This window comes from Meles meles, chromosome 4 (assembly GCF_922984935.1).
Source record: "Meles meles chromosome 4, mMelMel3.1 paternal haplotype, whole genome shotgun sequence".
Classification (NCBI taxonomy): Eukaryota; Metazoa; Chordata; class Mammalia; order Carnivora; family Mustelidae; genus Meles; species Meles meles.
Genome location: NC_060069.1, coordinates 106,539,917 through 106,562,347, shown reverse-complemented (window position 1 = coordinate 106,562,347; position 22,431 = coordinate 106,539,917). Strand labels below are relative to the sequence as shown.

General features: G+C 41.7%; 1 protein-coding gene across 1 annotated transcript in view; it reads right to left on the bottom strand.

Annotated features, from left to right (window-relative positions):
• Nucleotides 1–4,635: 4,635 nt before the first annotated feature.
• Nucleotides 4,636–22,431, bottom strand: part of MORC1 (MORC family CW-type zinc finger 1) — a 190,733-nt gene continuing 172,937 nt past the window's right edge. The window contains exons 24-27 of the mRNA XM_046003678.1: nt 16,920–17,007; nt 15,290–15,343; nt 7,955–8,149; nt 4,636–4,812 (exon numbers count right to left, since the gene is read on the bottom strand). Of these exons, the coding sequence (XP_045859634.1) occupies nt 4,636–4,812; nt 7,955–8,149; nt 15,290–15,343; nt 16,920–17,007 (514 nt within the window). The remainder of the gene's footprint in view (nt 4,813–7,954; nt 8,150–15,289; nt 15,344–16,919; nt 17,008–22,431) is intronic.

Sequence of the window (22,431 nt, the reverse complement as noted above, 5' to 3'; positions counted from 1 at the left end):
AGGTCCCTACCGATTTGGTTCCTCACTCTTCACTAAAACTGGAGGCTAACATATGCCTTTAGAGAGCGACTCTAAACCTCTTACAGCTATAGGCTAAATAAGAATAGAAAGCCAGTGAGATTAACTCATCTGTGCAGTTTTAAGACTAGGTCATTTATTGTGACTGATGGGATTGCATTTACTGCCATTCAGAGATGCAGTTTTCTGTGAAGGGCAGAGGCAATATTTTAGAACGAGTAATCTTTGCCATATTGTCAGCCATAAATTAGGCCTACATTGCGGAGTGGGGTCTCATGGAAGGAACTCTGTGTTGCAATGAGGAAGCCTGGGCTCGAGGCTTTGTTTGCACTTACTGCACTGAAACATTAGAGGCTCAGAGTTCCTATCTGTAAAACAGTAACAAGAATATTTGTCTTTTCATATCTAAATATTGTGAAGATAAATTTAGGCAAAAAAAATCTTAAACCACAGAAAATTTACACATTCTGAGTATTGTGAAAATGTGAAGGAGGTCTACATACAGAAGAGGGAAATGGGGAAAGATAACCATATTAGTAGTAGTAAAAACGTGGATGTAGTAAGCAGAAAAGTGTGGCACATATCAGGCTGTGTCTTCATTGTTCTTACTTTTCCTTTTTTTTTTTTTTTTTTTTGCTGTTCCTTGTCTTTTCTGTCTCAAGTCCACTTCTACCCATGCCTTCTGCCTGCCAGTTTTGTCCCACTCCAGTTCCCAAGCTAATCTTGTCTGAGAGTCAAGCCCAAATCACAAAGGACTTGAAAACGGAGTGAATGAACCTGGAAACTATATTCATGGTCCAGAATGGAAATGAATTGCCCTGTGTGGTCCTCAAGCCATCTTGCTGCCAACCGTATGTAGGAGTTAACAGAATTCCCTTCTTTTTGACCTGGGGTCATCTGGTCCCAAGCATGGTTCTCCTCTCCTAACCTTACTCCATTTTTTTCTCCAATTCTCATATTGACTCAGTTCCTAAGTCTGGTTTCTGTCTTAGTCCCTATTCCTTAGTCCTAACTGATTACCTATTTAAAACCCCAGGTTCCCTAAGAACAGGAGCCTAAATGAAGCACCTTGACAGGAGGTGGGGGTGGTTAGGGTATACAGGATTCATATTGTTTCAAACATACCAATGTAGGCTTCAAATAGAAGAATTTTGAATCCAAAATTACAGTTAAATAACAGGTGTTCCATAAGATTACAGAAATGTGGAACTCATTCATTTGGAAGTATCACTTGAAACCATTAAAGTAGATGAGATTCCTTATGTGGAGGATAAAGAAAGATGATGAGCTAGGGGCACCTGGGTGGCTCAATCTATTAAGCGTCTGTCTTTGGCTCAGGTTATGATCCCGGAGTCCTGGGGTCAAGCCCCACGTCAGGTTCCCTGCTCAGAGGAAAGCCTGCTTCTCCCTCTTTCTCTCTGCATGCTTGTGCTCTCTCTCTCTCTCTCAAATAAGTAAATAAAATCTTAAAAAAAAAAAAAAAAGAAAGAAAGATGATGAGCTAATGGGGAATCAGTCCTGGCAGGAATATGAGAACGATCCTGTTAGGATCTTCAAAGACCATTCTCTGGGGAAGTCCCTATGCAGACTCCTTTGAAATGTCTGCCAGAAGGATGCTCAGAGGCACTGACTTCTTTTCACCATTAACATTTATTAATCACCAATTTTTAAATTAAGAAAAGAATGGCTGGTGACGATAGAAAAGAAAGGTAATAGAAGTTTTCAAAGGGCCAAGAAGATCCCTTATGGAAGGAAGATTTCTGGATAAATCAAGAAACAATACTGTTTCTTCATGTAAATGATCCTTTTTTTTTTTTTTTAAATCTGCGTAATGATTACCTGCTGATACAGAAAAATATTTAAAACTATTACAAATAGTGAAAGGATTCACATATTGGATACAATATTGATATCCCAAACTCAGGAATCCTGCTATATAAGACATTAACCTGCTATTAGATAATGGGAAAAAGACTTCATTTCTAAAAAGTCAAAGAATAAATCTAAATTACAAAAAATTTAACTAGAATGTGCTGGATGTATCTGAAGAAATATTTTAAATGCTAATACAGGGCACCCATAAAGACTACAGAAAACCATATTTTGGTCTTGGGTAGAAAGACTTGGTAATTAAAAAAAGGCAATTCTACCTTAATCTATTACACATCACACAGCAAACAAATGCAAATTAAGTTTAAGGGGTAAGTATTGACTGAAACAGCTAATTCTAAGTCTGGATAAGAATTAAATATGCAAACATACAAAAGAAAATTCTGAAATATAAAATTATTGAATACACCTACCAAAACAATGTGGGTCCAACATGAGAAAAGTTGAATCAATCAATGAAAACTAATATAATTTTTTTTTTTTTTAGAACTTGGCCCAAATGTAAATAGGAATTTAACATGCTGTAACTGTGGCACTGCAGATCAGTGGGGAAGAGATTGATTATTTGATGAATAGTTTGGGGACAATGCTGTATCCATCTGGAAACACAAACAGTTAGATTTTTACCTTACTCCCTTCACCAAAATAAATTCTAGATGAATCAAAGATTTAACAATATAATGTTTAAAGTCATTATAACGAAGTAAAATTTCTTTATAGTTTTAGCATTAGAATGTCCTCTCTAAATATGACTCAAAACCAGAAGGTATCCCGCTCCCCCTATGGACATTGGGGAGGGGAGGCGAACCATAAGAGACTATGGACTCTGAAAAACAACCTGAGGGTTTTGAAGGGTCAGGGGTGGGAGGTTGGGGGAACAGGTGGTGGGTGATGGGGAGGGCACGTTTTGCATGGAGCACTGGGTATTGTGCAAAAAGAATGAATACTGTTACGCTGAAAAAATAAATAAATAAATAAAAAGGGAAAAAAAAAAAAAAAAAAAACAAAAAAAACCAGAAGGTATAAAGAAAAGTAAATTAAACCCCCAATAATTTTTTAATCCCATATGGCTCAAAACACCATAACCTTTTTTCAATAAAAAATTAGAAGAAAATAGCTGTAACACATATAATATAAAAAACATAATTTCCCTAATATAAAAATAGTTCCTATAAATTGGTAAGAAAATACCACCAGGTCACCTGGGTGGCTCAGTCAGTTAAGCATGTACCTTCGGCTCAGGTCATGATCCCAGGGGCCTGGGATTGATCCCTGCGTTGAGCTCTCTGCCCAACTGCGAGTCTATTCCTCCCTCTCCCTTTACACGACCACCCCCCCCGACCGCCCCGCCTCAGCTATCTCAAATAAATACATAAAATCTTAAAAAAAAAACAAAAAACCACCAAATAGAAAAATGGGGGAAAAGCCAAATTTAAAAGTTCAAATACATTTTAAACACGAAAAGATGCTCAATCTTACATACAGCCTAAGAAATATATATTAAAACTACAAGGATATACCACTTTTCACCCACTTGGGTCAGCAAGATAAAAAATAGTTTGATAATTCACCGGGTAGCTGAAGGTGTGAGGAAACAGGCATTCATATGTTGCTGTAGGAATATATATTAACAAAATTTTTATGCAGCACTACTGGGAACTATCTATTAATAATAAAATGTATATCCTCTGACCCAGCAATTCATCTTCTGGAATTTGTTTAACATATACCTGCACGTGTGTGAAATAAACATAGTTACAGAGATCTGCACATATAAACCGAAAATAATGGGGAAAAAAATCTAAGGGACCATCGGTAAGAGAATAATGAAAGAAATTCTAGTATGTCCACAGAATAGAATAAGGAGCAGGGAAAGATAAAGAGGCTCTCCCTGTACTGATGCTGATATGGAATGATTGTGAAGGTATATTAACTGCAAAAATCAACAGAATCCTTTGGATGCCATTACGTTTGTATTTATACCTGTATGACAACTTACACGGTTTTATGTGCATTTTGGATGGATGCACGAGTAACAGGTAGAAGCACACCTCGGGAGAGGAGTAACTGAGTGTCTACACACAGATGGGGTGAAGACTCCCCGCCATCTCCCATCTCACACGTTCTGGATTTTGTACTGTGTGTATGGACGCAAAATTAAAGTTACACAATTCCACAAACATTAAATGCTTTATTGCTTTTGTCCAAAATGGCAGACACGTTCTAAACAAATAAAAATAATCAGTTACCCAGGAAAATACAAAAACAATTCTTACATATGTGTAATGCGCATTCACATGATATGCAGGAGATGCGTACTTGTACTACAGCGCAACGACAGAATTATCATATAAATTCTATCTTACGGTTTTTGAGAATTTCTTTTCCTGCTTTACTGAGTAAGGGCACATGGTCTTTCCGTTTCAACACAAGTTTTAAGAGGAGGTGATAGCCACTATTTCCTAGTTATTATAGTCTTCTAGTGAAAACAGAATTTAAGCCTACTGACATCTGGTCTTTCTTAGTAGCTTACGTGGGAACTGGAGGACTCCGGGAACAGTTCCTGCCACAACAGGAAGAGCTAGGGAACCGGACTGTGAATATGTCATTTGTAAATCAGTCTCTATTTCTAAAGTTCACAATCCCCTCAGGATTAAACAGGACAAACCGACTAACAAGTACAAGGGGAAACACGTTTTGAAAAGAATCTTTGTCTTATTAGCATTTTTAAAAGGGATTATCTTTTCTGACTTCTGATTTTGACTCTCCGTTCCTTTCTAAAGGGAGACCACATCCTGCATCTGTAGTCACTTTATTTAAAGCATTCTGGAAAAGGGGATTATCTTCTTGAAGCAAAGCTTCTAAGTACCTGTCAATCTGCTCCCGGTCTCCTGCTGGACTGCCCTGGAAGAGAGAATCAACGATCAGAGCAGGCTGGGAAGCTGCAGGCTGCACCCCTGTAATCCGGGTGGCCTTGCAACAGTCTTCCCTAGGGTTCCTGTAGCACCAAAACCCACCCTGGAATATGCCTTTCGTCTTTTAATACATTTTCACCTTTAACCTCATTTTATGTTCACAAACGGTTAGGAACTGGGATCATTTTTTTTTCCTTCCTTCCTTAGTGGAGGTTAGTTCAACTGGCTTTCCTTCTATTTATTTTTTTAAACATTTTATTTATTTGACAGAGAGAGTGAGAGAGACAGCAAGAGAGGCAACACAAGCAGAAGGAGTGGGAGAGGGAGAAGCAGGCTTCCCTGCTGAGCAGGGAGGCCAATGTGGGGCTAGATCCCAGGACCCTGGGATCATGACCTGAGCCAAAGGCAGACACTTAATGACTAAGCCACCCAGGCACCCCTACTTTCCTTCTATTTAATTACTTGTCATATTCCTAAAGCCACATGACTCCATCTCGTCCTTGTTATAGGCTCTTATCTCCCCATTAAAAAAAAAAATTTATTCTTTTAAGGATTTTATTTATTTGTTAGAGAGACAGAAAGAGAAAAAGAAAGCATGCACAAACAGGAGGGGTGGCAGGCAGAGGGAGAAACAGACTCCCCACTTAGCAAGGAGCCTGATGCGGGGCTCAAAAGTTCATGAATCTTTAGCCTTATATGAAAAACAGATGAATAAGAAGATTTTGACTTCTCTGTCACTCCTCTTCCCTCTGCAGCATCTTTTCCTCCCACCCTGGGCTTGCTGCCCTCATCTGTCTCTTTTTCTCTCCTTTTCCCCAGTTCTCTGTTTGGGCAATTTCACGCTGTCCTTCCCTGGGCTGCTTATCCCATGAACGGCGGGACAAACGCTCTCTCTTCACAGACTTAAATCCCACTCCCACAAGCCAAGCCATGGGCTCAACCTGCTCTCCAACTCGGGCTGATGGATAAGAGAATTTTTTAGAAAGGACCTTTCAGAAACAATTCCAGTTTTATGATTGTTCCCAGTCAGTGTCTGACACCACCCTCCTAGCTTCTCCATGGCTCCCCTGGTCCCATTAACTGTGCTCAGTCCCTCTGTCCTAGGCTTCAGACAAGGCTGGGCTATACTGAGTCCCAGCTTTGGAATGGGGCCCAATCCCTAGAGATAAGCTCACCTGATAGTCATGTTCACCTATATTTTCAAATAGTCCCTGGCTGTGTGACCCCTTCTGACCCTGACAGCTCTCTGTCTGTTAGGCCAGGTCTAATCCTTTGGCTCTGCTCTATGCCTGGCAAACCAGGCTTCCTTCCAGGACTTCAGGCTGGCCTGCTCAGTCCCTCAGCTTTGGTCCACCTCGTCTCTTGTGTCACTCTATGCCAGTGCAGTTGTTCTGGTGATCAGAGGCAGCGGAAAACAAAATTTCAAGTCAAGGAGAAGAGTAAATCTATTTGGGCTAGGAGTCCTTTGAGTACCTCTCCAATGATACCAGACGAAGCATTTCATATATTCTGCGGGCTCAAGCCCCTTCGCCTCCTTACCAAACTTCGTGAATAAAACAAATTAGTAGAATTCCTCTGGCTACTGTGTGGGAAACCCAGGGATTTGGCAAAGAAAGAAGAGTAAATCATTATTCTTTCATGTTTTTCTCCTCGCCACACATAGATTTATTATTTTGAAAACCAATAATTTTTATGAACTTTTTAAAAAATTTATTCATTTGAGACAGACAGAGAGAGAGAGAGAGAAACGGCATAAGCAGGAGTGGGGATGTGCAGAGAAAGAGGGAGGGAGGGAGAAGCAGGCTCCCTGCTGAGCAGGGAGCCTAAAGTGAGGCTCGATCCCAGGACCCTGGGATCACAACCTGGGCCAAAGGCAGATGCTTAACTGACTGAGTCACCCAGATGCCCCTTATGAACTTTTTTGATAGAGAATAGTATTTGATTTTTATGACATAGAATGTCTTTGGTCTCTCGAGTTTTTGTTAGTAAAACAACCATCACTGCTGAAACTGTACCACGGTGCCAGGCTCCATACCAGATCTTTCACACATAAAAACATTTGCCACCCTTTACAGCCACAAGAACCACAAGAACTGTTGCCTAGGCCACCCACAGTGGGAGTGGGGGGGATGAGGTGGGGTAATATCTTTTTTGGCTGTATACTTAAATTAAGCAAAAAATATTTTCTGAGTTTCATTTTGTATTTAATAACATAAAGGAAATCCCAAAGAACCCAAAAGATGTATATTTTGTGAAGGAGGAATGGATCCACCTTGAAATGTTCACAGCTGACTGGAACCCAGGTGGCCTGGCTTCAAAGCCCATGCTCATCACGTCCTGATGCGTGCGCTTCCTGGTCTCTCCCCTCCCCCTTCCTGGGCAAGGTAACCCTCCATTCAGTCAGGGCTCTCTGTGGAGCACTCAGCTCCTGCCCTCTCACCTTGCAAGGCCCAGGAGGGCCCTATCTCCTGTCCCAGGCTCAGGGTCTATGTCTGAGTACAAAACACCATGTACTTCCTAGGCTCACTGTTGATTTCTCAATTTATTTCTGCCATCTACGGACAGACTCTTCAACCACAGCCATACATATTTTAATTTGTTTATGTATTCCATCCTGAATTTCTATATGCTGTAGAGAGAAGATGGACCTTCCCTCATTAGCCCAAACCATCACAAGAGCCCTGTTCTGTATGTGTTCGTCTATCCAAACAAGATGAACAGCATACTCACACGTTTCCTGACCTCTCTAACCTCTCCTCGGAGATGAGAAGAGTCCATTTTTAATTATGTATTGAGATAAAATTTAAAATATTTTGCTGTCTGATAAAATTAGAAAAAAAAATCCTACTGAAAATACACTATGGAGGGGACAGGGTTCATTAAACTCTACCAAAAGCACAAGCAAAGGTTCTGATTTTTGTAAGAGAAAAAAATAACAGACCTTTAAAAAGCATTCTCATATATACTTTGAAGTTTATTTATTTACGGTTTCAATATCCCTGTAGGGAGAGTAAGGGCTACATAAAGTGACCTGTCCGAAGCCCGTAAGTGGATGATGAGGGCAGGAGAGGAAGTAGCTCAGCGCCCTCTCCACAAAGTATATTTCCACTACTCCAAATTTTGTTACTTACCAGCTGGAGTTTCTGCAATAGTACTGTCAGTTTTACCCGAAGATTATTCAGTTTATCTTCAGTAATTTTCCTTTTTTCTTCACATTGTCCCAGAGATACTTCATTAGCCACTCCTCTTTGATTTGCATCATAGATAATGGACTGCATTTTTCTCTTTAGTTCTCTTTCATACTGGACCATGTAAACATTCTGGATCTGGGAATGTTTTTAAAAACAGTTTTAGTATATTTTTCAAGTATTACTTTTCCCCCTAACATCAGAAAGTGATTTCGTATTCCATGTCTGCACATAAGTACAAAGCATCAACTCCACACCTGTGTACCACAGGTGGTCGAAATTTAAGACACAGTGACACCCTGAAGGAACTTGCCATGTGATGGAAGATGGAGAGAGAGAAGGAAAAACGTCCAATACTCTATTAATTATGAGGATGGGAGAGGCATACCAAAGTGAGTTTTGGACACTCTTGCTTTGAAAGGGAAAAAGAATCCAGTCATGGTTGAATCTGTCTGCCCACCAGTGATACCAGAGTATGCAAGGCACAAAGGGGGCAGCTGGTGGTGCCCATTACCCCTCTCGACAGCACCGGAACTCACAGGCAATGACAGAATGGCTGGCCACGCAGGGCTCTGCTGCAGATGATGGTGTGTTATTTAGAACTCATGTCTGTAGCAGTTAAAAAGCAGAGAAGCTACAATCAGAGGAATTCCTGTTCTGTTACTCTGTGTTCCTTGTCCTGATGTAGAGAATGGTCACTGACATACACAGGTGACCCTTGCTAATTCAAGAGTCTTGATTGTTTCCCAAGAGTTCATATTGTGAACAAGGCACACACAAAGTAGAAAAGGGAATGGAGAGGCCAAATGCTCCAATTTCAAAATGACACTAATTGCTTGGGTCAACATTTGGAGAGGGCAGGGGATATTCTGAGAAAAGAGATACAGAGCAAACTCTGTTTTGATCCACATTTGAAGGTTTCTGTAAGGAGGAGATGTCTGTGTTCTGCTGTGTTCTGATATGACGGGGCTCTCAGGAAAACTGTAAGGTGGTCTCATTTGTCTTCTGGGTTTACCCTTCTCCTCCCCACCACACTCACTGCAAACCCATCCCAGACACTGTCCACATTATCCCCTTGAAGTACTCATTGCCCTCATGTATTTCTCCTTTCTATAAAATCCTTTAAACAAAACCCCTTAAATATACTGAATTCTCCTTATCATTAACTAACCTCCTCCTAAACCCAAGGCACTGAATTTTGTAGTAGGTGATATGAAGATATATAAGATCCAGATCAACTATAGAATGAGATAATACAAGCACGCAAATATCACGTCTTATGGGAGAAGGTTCATGGTGCCCCAAGTGAGGCACAGATTATCATTAGAGTATGGATTCCCGGTTAAAGATCATTAAGATACTTAAAGTAATTGACGTGGATTAATATCAGTAACTTACCTTCCAATTACTTATGCTTTTCTTTTTTAAAAACAAGGTATTTATTTATTTATTTGAGAGTGGGGAGGGGAAGAGGAAGAGGGAGAAGCAGACTCCCTACTGAGCCCGGCCCCTGTGGGACTCCATCCCAGGACCCCGAGGTCATGACCTGAGCGGAGGGCAGCTGCTTAACCAACTGAGCCACCCAGGTGTCCCTATTTAGGCTTTTCGTGTGCTGTTAATTAAGAGGAGTATTTGGGAGCAAGGACCCAAATACCACTCCACAGTGGCAAACACTCACTTGTATGTGTGTATTCACACACACACACACACACACACACACAAGGACCCAAATACCACTCCACAGTGGCAAACACTCACTTGTATGTGTGTATTCACACACACACACACACACACACACACACACACACAAACGTATTCCATTAATGGTGAGACTTTAATTGTGAGATTTGTGGATTGCCCTGTAAAGAAATCTTAGATTTTCAGAGTCTCAAACTGCCTGGACACTTGTGGGGGGATACCAAGAATTAACGCAGTGCCGAAATCCTTGGCCTGCCTCTGCCTGTGCTTATTTCCTGAGTTGCAGGCCTCACCCTTCCAGGAAAACACTGAGCTCATTCCTGCCCCAGGCCCCTTGTCCTTGCTGCTCTCTCTGTTCAGTGAGTTCAAGCCCAGCCTCCGTAAGACTCACTGCTTGCCTCAGGTCTGCGCTGAAACACGGCTCAGGTACCCCTTGCTCACTGCATCTGAAATAGGTTATCTCTTTTCCAACACGCACCTCGTGGTCCACCCCCGGGCCCTGCACAATTATTTTATGTTTATTTACATGTTTAGTATCTACAATTATGTCATTTACATTATGCTCTGTTGTCTGCCTTTTCTCTAGAAGGTAACGTCAACTGTGGGGGCTTTAGTCAACTCCAGGGAGTGCCGTACCCCACGGCCAGAAGGTGGACTTGGGTCAATAATTTAATTCAGCCAGAATAAGGAGGACAGGGTCCCAGGTGGCTAAGATGTCACCAGTCACGCAGAGTTCTTGGTGTTCAGAGCTCTAGAACTTCACGGATTTTGACATCTGAATAAGAGCCAGGGAACACTTTTTTTGTTAAGACTTTATTTATTTATTTGACAGAGATCACAAGTAGTCAGAGAGGCAGGCAGAGAGCGAGGGAGGGAAGCAGGCTCCCCGATAAGCAGAGAGCCCAATGCAGGGCTCGATTCCAGGACCCTGGGACAATGACCTGAGCCGAAGGCAGAGGCCCCAGCCCACTGAGCCACCCAGGCACCCCAACTTTTTGATAAAAGCGGTAGTAGTAAGAAAACAAACCAAGTAAAATTGAAAAGAAATCCGAAATGCTTATCAGCAATAAAAGGAACATACTATCGATAACACTTGAATGGATGTGAAGGGTGGTATGCTACGTGAATACAGCTGATCAGAAAGTGACACACACTATATGAATCCATTTCTATGGCATGACTGAACAGACAAAATGATAGAGATGGAGAACAGATGAGCATCTGCCTGGGGTTAGGGTGCTTGTGTGTGTGTGCAGTGTGACTTTAAAGGAGAGAACTGGGAGATCTCTATGGCGGTGGGAGTCTGGATCCTGGTTTTGATGGTGGTTACACAAATCCACATACATGGATAAAATGAGACACATATTTCACCAACTTCAATTTTGTGGTTTTGATATTCTACTATAATTATACCACTATGTAAGACATAAGCATTGAGAAAAATGGAAAGGTACCTGAGACCTCTCTACTATTCTATAATTTCCCATGTACCTAGAATTACTTCACAATAAAAAGTTCAGAAGATAACGCTGTTTGTGTAGTACAACATTAGGAATGTTTATATAGCACACTGAATTCAAGGTCATACTTAGTCTCTCAAAGTTCACAGTTTTGTAACCAAGCAAACTATATTTCCTTCAAATACCACCAGCCATCCGGTTTCCTGATTTATTCTTCTCCCTTTCTAAACTAACATTTTCAGGAGGTTTCTATAAAAGGTAGCAATTCTGAGAACTTTCAAGGCCCAATGTAAAAGGACTTTTGGTTGTATTAACGTTTTAATTAGGAGAAGTAGAGAATTGTAACAAGATGAGAGGCTTAGTTCTGCTGGTTAAACCTACTCTTGTAGAGGGATTTGAGGCAGATCAAAAATGGAACCTTTCCAAACTCCATTAATTCAGAACAGAATTAGGATTTGAAAGAAAGGATATTCAACTGAGATTTTAATTTTCTGCCTTGAATTTAAAAAGTCAGAGTTCTAGGGGTGCCTGGGTGGCTCAGTGGGTTAAAGCCTCTGCCTTTGGCTCAGGTAATGATCCCCAGAGTCCTGGGATCAAGCCCCGCATTGGGCTCTCTGCTTGGCGGGGAGCCTGCTTCCTCCTCTCTCTCTCTGCCTGCCTCTCTGCCTACTTGTGATCTTTGTCAAGTGAATAAATAAAATCTTAAAAAAAAAAGTCAGAGTTCTAGCAGCTCTGGAGCTCCAGAATCCTAACAAGTTAGCACAAAGGAAGGCTGGCTTACAAGATCTGTAGATTTTGTACTCTCCTTTTAGGTACGTGACATGTGAGTGTTTATGTGGGCCAGCAGAAACAATCAAACTTGATTTAGTGTACAAATGGTAGGGTATAGATGCATTCAAAGGTACTGATTGAATGCTGGTAGGATACAGAGTTTGAGAAGAGAGAATTGTTAACTTTGAGGATTCTATAATCTAGTTAAGGGGAAAATAAAACACAAGAAACAACTACAATACAACGCAGAAAATTTAATTATGCTAAAAAAAAGTTTTAAGTTTCTCTCAGAACACAGAAAATCAAGATTAAGTTCCCAGGGACCGACTGAAGAAAACCTGAAGTGGAAGGTGGCATGGACCAGACCCAACACTGGGTGGGCAGGATTTCTATAAGCCAACTGCAGACTGGGAGAGTAGACAAGAGTGTCCTAGGGGACAGCATGGGGAAAGGCTTGGAGGCAGGCTAGTTGGGTAGACTGGAGCAATTCCATTTCGGATGGGGCAAATGGTTTATGAGAGCAAAGAATAAAGATGGTGGTTCTGGCCAAGTTGTGTACGATTACCTATGTGCTCATAACCCATCTACTACTAACTACTACTAACAACTAACCAGGGCAAAGTGACCAAAGACATCTGTGACTTATCAAGGGTCCTCCTGTGCTTTGATGTAGCTGTCTTTATTAAAAGTACACAGCTTAAATCAAGTTGCATAGATCTGTCCTTGGATTTCAAAAAATGATTATAAGAGTTTTTATAACCATCCACTTAAAACCACCAATCGACAATAAAGTCCTCATGACCAAGCAGTTTCATATTGGGGAAGTCATGATCACAATTGTTCTGTATTTTGCTTGCAGCATCTCTGTTTCAACAGGAGCTCCCGGTCTCCTGTTTATCTTGCTTTGATTCTTTGAATCCCACTTGCCCTAAACATTAAGAGAATTCTACTCATCATTTCTGCTAACACTGTTCACCTGTGTAAATACTTACCTTATTCAGTCTGGTCTCTAAAACCCAACAACAACGTGGCTCCATTATTGATCATATAGATAGCAGAAAAATACCATTTAGAAACAGATGTGAAAGACATACATAAGCCTGGATGAACTAAGGTGTGTGACAAACTAATTCTTTGCAAATTTCTAAGTTTCATGATGTTAAATATTTAAGCCAGAGATCCCTAACCACTAAATGAAGATCTCTGGGAAGATCCAGGAGCCTTACTGGTAACTCTTGGAGCTGGCTGCCATAGACCTCCAGTTGGGAAAATTCTTGGTAGGATACTAAACAACCTGCCCACCATGCACCACCCCCCCATTCCACTGTGAGCACCCTCCCATATGCATCTCATCATGCAACATCAAGGTCTCTAAGTAAGTAAACAATAAATCTTTTACACCAAAAGGCTGAGAAGCTGTGGTATACATATGGCGATTAACACATGCCGACCCAGTCACAGGATGAAGGAGGACAGCCTGGACAAGGGTGAGATGGAAGACAGTGATGCAGAGAACAAGCTTGGAGTGGGACAAATCTGGGTTCAAATCCTGAATCTGTTACTCACTTGCATCACGACACTGGACTATTGCTTGCTGACTCTCTCATTCCTCATGGCTAACATAAAGATAGTGGCATCGACCTCCCAGGGTTGTGAGGGTTAATGAGGTATTGGCTTATATAAAAGGCCTAGGCTAGTGCCTACCTCTACTGGCTCTTGACCAATCCCTGCTTTACATTCACGGATGAAAATAATACAGAGCTAGAAATAGGATCAAAAATATATTGAATGAAAACTTTGTCCTGCAATCTAGTTAGGAAATGTGGCCAAGCACATCTTCAGCCTGAAAATGTTCAGCAACTCCTTTTCAACAGACATAATTGAGAAAATAAACTCACTCTTCAGTCGAACAATGATGGGAAACCTTCATTTCCAACTGTTTATCACAGTCCAGTAGGCACTCTCAGAAACATCAGAGGCAAATATATTGACAAGGGTGTGAAACTGAGGCACATCCTACACTCCAAATACTCTGTGAGGCAGCCTTTCTAAGGAGGAGTCTGGTTTAGGTTCCGATCTTCATCTCAAGTTTGTCTGGTCATATGTCTTCAGGAACTTACTTCGTAATTCTATTTCACTTATGAAACAAGAATATCCAAATCTATTCCATTCCCTACAAAAGAGATGAGGCAGTGCCTTTCCTTCTGTTTCTGCTTCCCATGATTCCTGGGGTCAACATATACCTCATAGTCTTTAAGATTTGCATGTCATTATGACAGTTTTCCAGAAGATGGCTATAAGCATAAGTACTTTTAGTAGTATTGTTTTTATAACTACTTTTGTAATGGAAAAACCATAAACTTAAAAAACTGTTGACAGGATCCTAAAAAACAAAAACAAACCAAAAAAACAAACAAACCCTAGAGATATCACATTTTGTCCAAAATAATTAAAAACTCTAATCTCAGAGACAAACCATAAATGACTCTTAATCTCACAAAACAAACTGGGGGTTGCTGCGGGGAGGTGGGATTGGGGGAGGGGGAGCGGGCTATGGACATTGGGGAGGGGAAGCGAACCATAAGAGACTATGGACTCTGAAAAACAACCTGAGGGTTTTGAAGGGTCAGGGGTGGGAGGTTGGGGCAACCTGAGGGTTTTGAAGGGTCAGGGGTGGGAGGTTGGGGGAACAGGTGGTGGGTAATGGGGAGGGCACGTTTTGCATGGAGCACTGGGTGTTGTGCAAAAAGAATGAATACTGTTACGCTGAAAAAATAAAAAAAATGAGAAAAAAAAAAAACAAAACAAAACTCTAATCTGCAAATGATTTCTGGTTTAGTCCAGTGTCTCAAGGACTTAATCTATTTCTTAACGACAATGAATGTCATGTATTCTGCTCAAAATACAGTCCTAGGGGCACCTGGGTGGCTCAGTGGGTTAAAGCCTCTGCCTTTGGCTCAGGTCGTGATCCCGGGATCCTGGGATCGAGCCCCATGTCGGCTCTCTGCTCAGTGGGGAGTCTGCTTCCTCCTCTCTCTCTGCCTGCCTCTCTGCCTACTTGTGATCTCTGTCTGTCAAATAAATAAATAAAATATTAAAAAAAAATACAGTCCTACTCCCAGTGTTTCATGAGCTTTCTGCTGTGGAAACATTTGCATTTTCAAATTCAAAAAGATGTTGGTTTGTGACATCTGATATGCTACACATTAATCTTAGTCTTGATAAGAGAATGCAAATTTGATTTCCTTCCAAACCCAACATTTGGAAATGTATATTATTTCTCCTTTGCAATATGGGATCATTTAGAATACAAATGACTACATTTATATTTAAAAAAAAAAAAGCTTACCTGGTTGAAGCACATTCTCAGCTTTTTGTTTGTCTGCTCTGGGCATTGCTCCAGCTGTTTTGTAAATGATAATGGAACAGGATATTAACTTTTAGAGAATGAGCTGTTTACAACGGAGTTCTAACACGAGAAGTATCTAATATAAAAAACCATCAAAGCCTAGAACTGGCCAACACTGGTATTATGGGTCTTTTAAGGTTGGGCCTAATTAAATTAATCAACTAAATTGTACCTCACCTTATTCCAAAAAGAGAGTAAGGCAGTTTACATAATTAATAAACAACATGGTTAAATAATTACAGAAGAAAAAAAGGAGAAGGAAAAGTAAATACCGAGATTATTCAAGAGGAAGTCAAGGAGGTGGTTGGAGTCTGGATCTCCTAAATGGGAACATCATGGAAAGAGACTGGGTAGTCACTGGCATATGGGGTAGTATTTAAAGTCATAGACTCGTCGAGGTCACCCAGAAACAGCAGTTAACAGAAAGAAGAAAAGGGCCCAGGAATGGGCCCTCAGATGTGCCAACAGTTAGAAACCAAACAGAGAAGGAACTGAGTTGCCAGCAGAAAAGGTGGGAGGAAGAAAAGCAACAAAACGCTTAGTGTGTTTTTGTGGAAACAACACAAAGAAAGTAGTTTAAGAAGGAAAAAAGTGGCCAGCTGGGTTGGTCTCTCAGAGGTCAGATAAGAGTGACCGCTGCATTTGTCAGCTCGGTGGTCACTTGTGGCCTCAATGGGACAGTCCCAGGGAAGTACCAGAGTCAGAAACCTGGCGGGGGCTGGGGGTGGGGTGGGGGGAGGATGAGGGGAGGGTAGAAGCTGAGGGAGCAGAAACAATAGTTATACATTAGAAAATTAAGGGTTTCTTCCCAGGATCATATTAAGGCATATGGCACCTCTGTCCAATTATTTGGTGTTCTTTTCATTAATAGCTTTCCATGTATACCCATCCTTTCCATAAGCAATGCTGTGCATGAAGGCAGAGAAAGCATCTTCCCACCCTCCCATACCCCAAGGTTCTTCTGAGCTCCAGGGAGCAGCTTCTGAAGCCTCAGGCCTGCATAGCTCGCTCAGCCTCACCATACCCTGCAGTGACTTAGTGGCCTGGGGACAACCCAAATGAGCCCAGACAGCTGGACCAAGTCTTCCTTCTAATCATATATGGCACTATCTCTGAAAGGAGATTTAATAAATAGAATTTTCCTCATCTTTCCCTATGATATGTTAGTGATTTTAGTAAGACTAGAGCTCTGCACACCTGACATGGTTGATCCACCCAAACCTCACTTCAGCCCCCCATAAAGGGTGGCTGAGGAAATGTATCCAAGCAACAGAAACTCTATTTTTGGTGTCATGGAGGGAAGTCAGGGACCATGTCCTGTTTCTTTTCATCTCCACAACTCTCTGTTCTCAGTCTGTAAGATCTTCTCCAAGTTCATCAGAACCTTGGCCACACTGGTTTTAAATGCAGTTTTTATTCTGAGTCATCCATTTGGTACAAAGATTCCCATTTTCATTCCCTTACACCATTCTAGGTCCTCTTCCCAGTAACACTTTACCATGTGTCTGCAGTGAAGATTAAGTCTGGGCTATTCTGTCATGCCCTCCAAGTTCCAATAAAGCCAGCTTACCTCAAAACTTGCCACAAGTTCCTCAAGAGATGTGCAGCCAAGTTCTGATGGTAGCTGATACTCAGGGAAAAAGTACAGAAGAATCTCCCTGGAATATGAGCAGAGTGGAGATGGTGACATACTGGGAACGGGGAGGCAGTGCTCACCTGTCAGAACTTCTGGGGGTTAAACACTTGCCAGAGGTGAACATTCAAGCCCACCAAATTGTTTTTAGCACTGTCATCAGAGTCCTTCTCAAAAAACATAGACTGGGGGGAAAAGGAAGTAGGCGTGGCTATAAAAAGGCAACAGGAAGAATCCTCACGGTGATGGCGCTGTTCTATATCTTGACTGTATCAATGCCGACATCTTGTGACAGCGTTACCACTGGGAGAAAGTAGGTAAATGATACAGGACATCTCTGCTATTTCTTCTAACTGCCTGTGAGCCTACACTTACCTTAAAATCAAATGTTTATTTAAAAAAGAAAGGAGGAGGAGGAAGAAAGAAAGTAGGAAGAAAGGAAAGGAAAGGGAAGGACGGGGAGGAAGGGGAAGGGGAAGGGAAAGGGGAAGAGGAAGGGAGGAGAAGGGAAGGAAGGGAAGGAAGAGGAAGGGACAGGGAGGGAGGAAGGAAGGAAGAAAAAAGGATGAGAGGGAGAGAAAGAGAGTGAGAGAGAGAGGAAGGAAGGAAGACAGGGCTCACAATGCCCATCCATAATCAAGCAGTCCAGGAAAGCACTGTACCTACTGAGTGTTCTCCTTGAAGAAAATTTAGCATTGCAAAGATCTTGGAGGAAAGAAACTATCTCCTGACTTTTTTTTTTTATAATTTTTTTTTTAAGATTTTATTTATTTATTTGACAGACAGAGATCACAAGTAGGGGGAGAGGCAGGCAGAGAGAGACAGAGAGGAAGAAGAAGGCTCCCCGCTGAGCAGAGAGCCCAATGTGGGGCTTGATCCCAGAACCCTGGGATCATGACCTGAGCTGAAGGCAGAGGCTTTAACCCACTGAGCCACCCAGGCGCTCCTCTCCTGACTTTTTTGTTCCCCTACGAAAACCAAAGAACTCAATTCTCCAGGGTAATTCCTTTCATCCAGGGCTCTACAATTACTCTTAGGAATCACATTTGGACCCTATTCTTTCCAAATGGTGACTGGCCATTGTTCTGACAGGTGCCTCATTTTGCCAAGAGGCAGTAGCGCCCGCCTTTGTAGGGTGACAGCTTTTCTAGGATTAGTTACCCAGATGATGCATATTTCATTCCTGGGAGAACGTGAAGTCTAGAAATTTATAGCTACTCTATCTTAAAAGTATATAGAGTGTTTTGTGTTGAAGGGGGTCTAAGAACCTCATGTATATTATCCAAGGGATTTATAAAACTTTTCAGTTGTAAAATGATATGGCACACAAAAGATAAAATAGCTGTTCCTTACATAATTTACGTTCTAGTTTTTTAAGAATATGATGTTTTAATATTCATTTATAGTTTCAAAATTCAATCCAAATGTTAAAAATCCTCAGCACTGCAAAACGTCAAATGTAACACCCACACACCCACCCACCCCCCGCCCCCCCCCCCCCCCACGTTCCTCAGAATTATTCGCCCAGTTAGTAAGAAGGTGAGTGGGTTCTGGGTATTTGAGATGAGCAGAAATCAGATGGGATGGAGAACAAAGCTACAAGTGGTGCCCTGAGGAAGGGGACCTAAGGTCACCACTAGGGTTGGTTTGGTATGGCAGAAGGTGGGTGATCTTTTACACAAACCAGCACCCCCCCCCCTCCCAATCCAGGCTCCCTTCTCCCAACACAGGGTTTGAGCCTCTCCTGAGTACCAGTCCTTGTCATGATGGGTATAAACACTTCCGGGTTTAGACTGAGAGCAAATCAGCAATCTTCTGAGAAGGGGCTTCCAGAAAAGCAAATTTTAGGTGATGGTAGCACTGGGTTGGGACTGGGAGAGGACGAAGGGGCAGGCATGGGAGAAAAAAGCTTTGGATTAGTTCTGAATTATTCTCAACCTTGGCAATCTCTGCATCAGAACTTACACCACACCTCGTCTATTGTCTAAATAATTTCTCACACATACATGCTAATATTTCTAAAGCTAGATACCATTTTAGAATAAAACAGAACTTTATATAAAAGTTTTATAGTTTCTGCCATGTTTTATTTTCTCAATACCCTCAAGCTCAAGAGTCCCCCAGATATCCCCTGAACCCCACTACCACACAGCTTTTACCTGGTGGCCCCTGCCAGAGCATGGCATCTGCCCCATTCTAGAAACCCATACGTTCTTTTTTTTTTTCCATTTTATTTATTTTTTCAGCGTAACAGTATTCATTCTTTTTGCACAACACCCAGTGCTCCATGCAAAACGTGCCCTCCCCATTACCTGTTCCCCCAACCTCCCACCCTTGACCCTTCAAAACCCTCAGGTTGCCCCAACCTCCCACCCCTGACCCATACGTTCTTATTTCACAGAATTCAGCCTCATGGGGAATGCAGACAGGGAAGTTAGCTTTTCTAGGCTGGTGTGATAAGCACCGGGATGAGAATGGGAATGCAGTGCCATGGGCACCGAGGTGAGGGGCCCTCGCCATCACAGGGAGCCCCGAAGGAGGAGGAGTTAGACAGCTGTGCAGCAGGGGGTGGAGGCATGTGAGGCTGGGGACAAGTATTTTCTGGCAATAGTGAGCCCTCCATCACATTCAATAACTCTTTATAAAGTGCTAGAAATGTGCCAAGTGCTATTATATGCTTGATAAACATAACTTCATGTAATCTTTATGGAAACTCTTCAGTTGAGGAGTTATTCTTACTTTGAGCCTCTCTGGTTTCCTGATAACTAAACACTGCCCCCAACCCCCCCAACCCCCTAGCACGTGCCCTGCTTTGTCTTTTTCCCTCCAGGGTCCCTGCTTTCTGCCTTTGACTCTCTCCTTTCCAGGGTGCTGCTAATTAGCTTTTCCCTTGAGGATTCTGTCCCATAAGACCAGATAAGACAGAGGACAAATTATATAGCTCCTGCAGTCTCCCAAGTACAAACACACAGACCTCTTCCTTTTCCTCAAAGATTAATTCAGAAAAAGTGTTAGATGCTGTTACGAAACTGTAAGACCCCCCAAATGACAGAAGCAGGGTCTGAACATAGTGAAGAACTCTTAGAAAATGTCTTCATCTATTGTCTTAAGCCCCTTTCTTGACTGGTATTCCCTGCTGGGATCTTCTTTCATTCCTGAGGGTGCATCAACTTCTCTGCACTCATCGAACTTCAGGTTTCCCTTAGGACACAATGATCCTCTCACCCATGGAAGGTGAGGCCAGGAGATGGGCCAGGAGGTGCTCAGCACTGAGCTGCAGGAACAAAATGGTGTCTGTTCGCCAGTGGCCACTGAGACAGACAGATACTGGGCATGTGGGGAAACTCGTGAAGCAAATGCCACCTTTTCAACAGGACCTTTGTCCCACAGGAATAGCCCTTTGTCCCCTGGACCATCTACTCACAGCTCTGTCCTCAGACTTAGTAATAAAATCAGGACAATGTCTTTAACACTGTCTCTCTTCTCAAGACTTTAAGAAAGAAATAGCCTCAAGATCTTCCAGAGCTGCTACTTGCATCCAGGATCCTAGGAGGTCCTTGGCTAGGATGCCATCGCAGCTTAATTCCTATAAAATCCGTACCCAGATCTGCAAGTTTTAAAAGAGGTCAATCACGTAAGCCACAACCCTGAGTCAGTGCTGTTTCCATCTGTGATGGCCCAGTTTTGAAACACTACAGCTGAGGGTCATTTCCTTTTCACTCCCCAGTCCTTTTTTTTCTTTTAAGATTTTATTTATTTATTTGAGAGAGAGCAAGAGCACCAGAAGAGGGCGGGTCAGAGAGAGAAGCAAACTCCCCACTGAATGGAGAGCCTGATGAGGGACTCAAAGGCAGATGTTTAACCAACTGAGCCACCCAAGTGCCCCTTTACTCCCCAGTCCTATTCCCTCCTCAACAGAGTAGTTTTTTCTTAAGAAAAATCTTTTACTTGGGTTAATACAGCTCCATTCTCTCTAGACATGAGAAAAGAAACACAGAAGTACCTGGTCATCCAGCTGCTGTTTTTAAAAAGTAACCTAGTTAATAAACTTGGTCTTGGCTAAGAAAAAGCCTCTTACTTGAGATAGATTAAATCTCTCTTCTCCAACCCAGTGAAAGAGAAAGATGAAGATGAACGGAAATGGCATAGCTTCATTTCCTAAAACCAGGAATCAGATCACATTTTTTTTTGACAGACCTCAATTGCTAGTCTATTTACTTTTGTGGGCTTTTCTCTTGTTTCGGTAACTGGCAGTCACCTGTAATGAGGGACTTCCTTTTACAAACTTATTTTTGATACTTCTGAAATTTAAGCTAACGAAAAGCATGTTTTCATAAAGAAATAAATGAAGTCTGCCTTATTATCAAGTTTACATACACAGCAATGAACTAAAACAAGGCATCCTAGGATTAGTAATTCAAAGCAAGGACTATGAGACTGCCAGGACTGAAATTCTAGCTCTACTACCTTAGAGTTGTATAATGGTGGGCAAATTACTCAACTTCTACAGATCTCAATTTTCTCTTCTGTAAAATGGAAATAATAAAAGTCTATTTACAGGGCTGTTGAAAGGTTTAAGTGAGTTACCATTTGCAAAGCCCTTAGGGTAGTGCCTGGCACACAAGAAGTGCATAATAAATATGTATTATTCTCATTACTATTGAGTGTGACTTGAGATTTAATACTCCAATATTAGGACCATATGATACAATTTAACAGTCTGGATCTCAGTTTAGCTCATCTACCTCTGACTTAACACAACTCAGTCATCCCCATAATCTGAAAATATTTTAACATCAGCAATAATATTCACTGCATTTTTCATTAATCCCTCTCAACTTTATTAAAAGTATTTTTTGAGGAGCCCTTGGGTGGCTTAATCTGTTAAGCGTCAGACTCCTGATTGCAGCTCAGGTCTTGGGCTCAAGATCATGAGTTCAAGCCTTGTAGTGGGGTGTATACTGGCATGGAGGCTAAGAAAAAAAAGTATTCTGTGAATACCTACTAATACATGCTAGACACGGTGTGAAAATCCAACCTGTTTTCAAAGATGTTACTATATTTGGGGATTAAACTAATACACATAAGACAAAAAGTAATATAAGTCCCAAAACACGAAACTGAGTATAATCAGGTAATGAAAAGGAACAATGAAAACTAGTATTTTTATTAATTTATTCCACTAATATGTAATAAAAAGAAGTGTCCAGACTCTGTGGCATTGTGGAAAGGTATAAGGATGAGGTCAGATCCAGACTGAACCATGTGAAGAGAAAGGGCTCCAACGACTCTTTGGCGGGTGACAAGGAAGGCAAATCTGGTGAGCAATGGTCACTGTAAAGCACATGGAACCCTCCACATTCTACACAATCCGCCACAATCCTCATGCTCCGAGACATGTGAAGTCTAGTTAACACAAGGAATAACACGTGGACCAGATACAGAATAG